Below are 6000 nucleotides of genomic sequence, written 5' to 3' on the forward strand. Positions count from 1 at the left end.
AGAGAGTTGGGGAGGGGCGCTCTGGGGCCCGCGCTCGATTTGATTGCGGGACAGAGAGAGAGAGAGATAAAGAGAGGATGAGAGAGAGAGAGAGAATGGTCACGTGTGACCATAGAACAGCAAACATCACAGACCCTTGAGAGAGACATCAATCAAACACCTTAAAACATTAAAACTCGTAGAGCTTGATACTTGCAAAAGGTTCGTTTGCGTGCACGAGCTGTGTCCAGCCTGCGCGTGTTCTCGGACTGAGGCGCGTTCTCCGTGAAGCTTCGAAAGCAGGGCGCGTGCTCGTTGCCAGAGCACGTTTCCGCGGGAGCTTCGAAAGCTGGTTGCAAGTGAAGTTGCTGAAGGAATTCAGGCTTCGTTCGTTCGACAAAGGAGAATTTGAAAATGAAACAAAAGAAACTTTATAAAGGAAATAAAAAGGACGGACTCCAGAGGAGTCCGATCGCGGACTTCACATGATGAGCAGACGAGGGAGCAGGGGACGAGAGAGCAAGAGAGCAGGAAGAGCTTTGCTCTTTCCTTTAAAGACTGTATGGGTCACTCCTTCGTTCGGCGCGTTGTCCAATCACCTTCAGTGATCTGGGAGCGGGAGAATCTTCTTTGTCCTGCCAGAAGACCCCAGTCTGTGTAGTTTATGACAGAGCTTTGCCTTAGTCATTTCTATGACTAAAAAGGATTCATCTAGTAATAATCATATCATTGCAGTCTATTATCGAGATTCAACTCCGTTAGGTCTCAAGATTTAAAATGGTATCAAACACATTCAGGTTGGATTATATGATAACGAAGTTACATAAGATATACAGATTAGAAGCATTTAGATTTTGATTAATACACATTAAAACTTACATTAAATCCCAAACTGTCATGACATCTAAATGGCAACACATAATACATTTGGTAATGTTTTAAATATGATTCGTTTGAAGAAAAGTCTCTTGTGTGTGTGTGCGTATCTCTCTGGAGACGTGGGTGTTCTGTCACGTGTGTTCCTTGGAATTTTTGGGGTGTCGTGTTACGTGTCTCTTTGTGTGTGTGTAATGGAGAAAGAGACAGAGACCTCTTGTTTGTTCACACAACGAATGAAGTGTTTTAGAGAGTCATTGTTGCTACATAGTCTTCTCCTAAGGCGAGATCTTCGAGCAGCTGCCCGTTGTCTCCTTTGTACAGACATAGCAAACATTTTTCTGGTGTTGAAGAAAACCATAATGGGTATGGTTGTCGAGGTACTGATGAAATCAGGTGTTAGTGCACCTGTCGCTCATAACTTTTAAGCTATTTCGCTTGTGATAACGTCGTAGGTCACATGATAACGTCAACATGGCGAATGATGTACGGATTGCATTCATACTTAACGAGATTTGGCTATAAAGTACCTACTCTTTTAGAGCTCGTTAAGTAAGTACTTATTGAAATTAAGTACCTACTCATTGAGTATGCGGTTTCGGACGCAGCCCATACCTCTCATTACACACACATCTCTCTCATAACCCCCAGCTGTTTCCACTCTGTACTCGTTATCATGTCTGCCTTTCTACACCGGTTCTCTCTTTCTCTAATTATGTCTGCTTCTTTTAGCCCTGTTTCTCCCTGTCTCGTTGCCAGATTATTTCATGAGTTATGCGTTTGAGACGTCAGAATACTAGCCTCTCGTACTTGTCCTGTCCTGTCCTGTCCTGTCCTGTCCTGTCCTGTCCTGTCCTGTCCTGTCCTCCTTTGGAGATTGTTCTACCTCCCTGCATTTGCGACTAAGTTGTGCTTGTTACAGAATACCTGCTTGTCTCCGTCTGCTGAGATCTGACCACCTGTGAGTTCCTGGTTGCCTGGCATCACTTCGGTGTTTACTGTCTCCGAGATCGCACTGCTGTCTGATCGGAGGATCAAGTTTACGTTCTGTCAAGTCTATCCCTCTGGAAGATCTTTCTTTTACCTTTATTGTTGAAGATATTTGTTCTCATCCTCTGGACAGCGTTTTTCTGTTATTAAAAGACTGTATTGCCGCATCTCGCTATTGGGTCATTCTTCTCTCCATATCACAATAGAGTCCTGTGTTTTGCTTTTATGTTTTATTTTTGCCGCTATCGCCTAGACACTTCAGTATGTATTTCTTGATTAATTTAGTTAATTACATTTCTAGTGTTTTTTGTTTGTTTTGTTTTTAACTATAATCAAACCATAATGTAGACTGTTATTCTCAAATCATGCGTTAAAAACAAATTGATTTGTTCTGAGCAAAAACGCTGGGCTATATTTTTAGTTCTGGTTAGGGGAGAGCGGGGCTGGTTGTGTCAAGGGTTGGTTGGCACACAGTTCAATTCTAGTACACTAGAGGGCGCTGCAACAAAAATCTGCCATTAAAATGACTGCCCTCTTGACCAGAGCACAAAAATTTAGTCAAATCATTGAATTGTCACTAACTGTTGAGGTGAGGATAACTTTTATATTTTACAGTGTCAAAACAAAAAAGAAGTTCTCCCTAGAGGTCTTCACGGGTCCAAAAATTCTTACCCGAACCGGAAGGGACCCGTAATTTGCTACACCGAACCGACCCGGACCCGACTATTATTTCAAAAGCTGGACCCGGACCCGTGCAGACCCGATACATTTTTTGTAAGCTGGACCCGAAACTGCCGGGAAGACACAGACCCGACTGGACCCGATTGTCACATTTTCCACCTTAAACTGCTATTACAAGTCAATAAACCTGTTGCGAAAAATTACAACTTTTTGTCTTACCTAATTTAAGGAGCCGTAGCAGCGTAAAGTTAGTAGTCTCTCCATCCTTTCCTTGTAACGTTACGTTACCTGACTGGCTGTGATGCATTACAATCCTTCGGCTCCGACAAGAAAGTTATCCATGTTATTCCTCTCGTTATTCCACCAAGTCCAAGCTTAATCCTTGTTATTTCAGCTTCAAAAGTCCACATGATGTCACGGACTCACGGTGACGGATGACAAATTAAACGAGTTAACGTTAGCTGCTAACTCGCACAATAACTTTTGGCTGTTTGCCTTTTTGAACTATAATAACGATTGCTCGTTCAGTGCCATGGCCGCTGCGCTGACGTTATTTATCATCTCCGTGCTCTCTGCTCTGCATCATCGAGTCTGAATCTGACCACTAAAACTTTAAGATTGAACAAAACGATTAATTGACATTGTAAAATCTAAAGCGCGGTTTGGCTGTCCCTCACTGAAGCTCTGCCTCTGGTAACTGGTTGCCATAGAAACATGACACGCGCTTGACTGCAAATGCGCGCTAGCTGGATGGATCAACCTAAAATATGCTTTTTAACGCAATTTATTTTGAGTGTCAAAGTAAACATTCATGTGACAGTTCACCTCAGATTATGTTACTGATTTAAAATATATTAAATATGAGTGTGACAAGACGCATTTTTGAGATTTGATGACTCGCACGGGTATTACACACAATGTTAAACAGACCCGGGACCCGAAGTAATAGATTCGACCCGACCCGGACCCGGCTGATCATTTAAAATATAGACCCGAACCCGTACGGGTCCCGGGTCGGGTCCCGGGTCAACGGGTCAACGGGTTCACCTGAAGACCTCTCCCCACTAAATACATTTTAGAACTATCATAGATGAAGATATAAAAAATGTAAAGATTTCAGTTGATAGAGAAAGGATCAGCTATATTTTGATATGAAATTTAAAAGTCTCTGATGAGCGATGCTATGTGGCTAACATAATTTCAGTAAAGAGGTGTGTCCTAATGTGGGTGGGGTTGATTGACACATGTGCCAACCAACCCCAGTATAGCCATTTGGTTATAAATGTATTAATTTATGCATTTTACGTATGTTAAAACATAATTAATAATTTGTAATATATATATATTACAACATTATATATATATATATATATATATATATATATATATATATATATACTTATAATGTTGTATGTTAATAAATATAACAATGCTTTACATTTTTATCAGGATTGTAGCCTATGTTAAATTCTCATGAACATAAACTTATTATGTATGAAATCATTTTCTTTTAGAAGTCAAAATGGTCAGAAAGTATTTAAGAACAACAGACAGGGGAAAGACAACGGCACAGATTATGCTAGAGGCAGTTAGACAGGTAAAGACTCAAAACAAAAGTATTAGGAGCACAGCAAAAGACTTCAACACCGTTCAGCACACTAAGCAGATACTGCCACAAGATCAGCCAGGATGAGATTGAAGGCAAGAAAGAGCTAGGTGTAGCTGTTGGTTACATCAGGAACAGACACATTTTTTCCCCAGATTTGGAAGAGGAGCTTGTTAACTATCTTTCAAAGTCAGCCGACATTTACTTTGGCCTATCACCCAGGGAGGTTAAAAAGCTAGCCTTTCAGCTTGCTGTGTCACATAACATCAAGGTGCCTGAGACCTGGTCAGAGCTGCAGCAAGCTGGCCGTGACTGGTTTACTTCCTTTTTGAAGAGGCACCCTTCCCTTTCCATCAGGAAGCCAGAGGCCACAAAGCCTTGCTTGTGCTACCAGTTTTAATAAAGAAAATGTTAAGGCCTTCTTCAACAACCTAGATACCGTCATGCATAGGCACAGGTTTCCTCCAGGTGACATCTGGAACATGGATGAGACGGGTGTCACTACAGTCCAGAAACCAAACAGGGTCATTGCCAGATGGGGATTCAAGCAAATTTGGTCAATAACATCTGCAGAACGAGGGACGCTTATTACCCTTGCCTGCGCAGTTTCAGCCACAGGGAATAGCATTCCTCCATATTTTATCTTCCCCAGGGTAAATTTCAGGGACCACTTCATTCTGAGTGGACCTACAGGAGGTGCAAACCCATCAGGATGGATGAAGGAAGAACACTTTGTCGAATTCCTAAAGCATTTTGTGGAGAATACAAAATGCACAAAAGAGAAGCCATGTCTCCTTTTGCTTGACAACCATGAGTCCCATCTCTCTGTCAGTGGCTTGAACTATGCCAAAGAAAATGGTGTACAGTAGTCATGCTATCATTCCCCCCACACTGCTCCCATCGACTACAGCCTCTTGACCGCACTGTGTATGGGCCTCTGAAGAGGCATGTCAACACAGCCTGTGACTCATGGATGCTGAACAGCCCTGGCAAAACCATGTCTATATATGATGTGCCTGGAATTGTTGCCACAGCATACCCATTGGCTGCAACCCCAAATAACATCCAATTAGGATTCAGGGTGGCTGGAATTTTCCCCTATAACAGGGATGTTTTTCCAGAAGAGGCATTCGCCCCATCTTATGTTACAGACCGGCCAAACCCAGTCCCAACTGACAATCTTGTTGATGTCCCTGATGAGCTGCACCCTGTCACCAACAATGCTGTGCAACAGCTTCAGCCGGGCATTGACAATGCTGTGCCCGGGCCAAGTGGTTTTTCTGCTGGTACTGGGAGACGTCTCCTAACTTCAGAAGAGCTGCGCTCATTCCCTAAGGCTGGGCCTAGGAAAGTTGGTGGTGCCGTCAGAAGGAAGAGGAAGACCGCCATCCTGACAGACACACCAGTCAAGCGACAAATAGAGGAACAAAAGGCTGCAACAAAGAAGAGACTCTTCAACAAAAAAAAAAACAAGCCACAACTGAAAGCTCCATCTAAAGCTCCTAAACAAAAACGGAAAAGGAGATCATCATCTGAGTCTGATGAAGATGAAGAGGAATACTGTCTGCTTTGTTTAGAGTCATATGGGAATAGCCGACCTAGGGAAGTTTGGCTTCAGTGCCTGTATTGCAAAAAGTGGGCCCATGACTTATGCACTCCAGGTCTAACAGTCTACATCTGCCAGAACTGTGATTCATGTGATTCATCTGAATGAGACACAGACATGTTGACATGCTAGTTAGCCTAACAGCATACTGCATTATTTCTGTTAATCTTAATACTACACACACACACACACACACACAAACTCACACACACAACACACAAAATGTACATATGTTAAAAATAATGAATATTGTATTACAATA

At 42.5% G+C, this 6000-nt stretch overlaps 1 protein-coding gene across 1 annotated transcript in view; it reads right to left on the reverse strand.

The window, feature by feature from the left end:
• The window catches only part of LOC307003877 (uncharacterized protein), a 337300-nt gene extending 333748 nt beyond the window's left edge, over positions 1-3552 (reverse strand). Inside the window, exon 1 of the mRNA XM_079622735.1 lies at positions 2746-3552. Within this exon, the coding sequence (XP_079478861.1) occupies positions 2746-2833 (88 nt within the window). The 5' untranslated portion in view covers positions 2834-3552. The remainder of the gene's footprint in view (positions 1-2745) is intronic.
• Between the last annotated feature and the right edge of the window lie 2448 nt (positions 3553-6000).

Source organism: Phoxinus phoxinus (assembly GCF_949152265.1).
Source record: "Phoxinus phoxinus genome assembly, chromosome: 9".
NCBI lineage: Eukaryota > Metazoa > Chordata > Actinopteri > Cypriniformes > Leuciscidae > Phoxinus > Phoxinus phoxinus.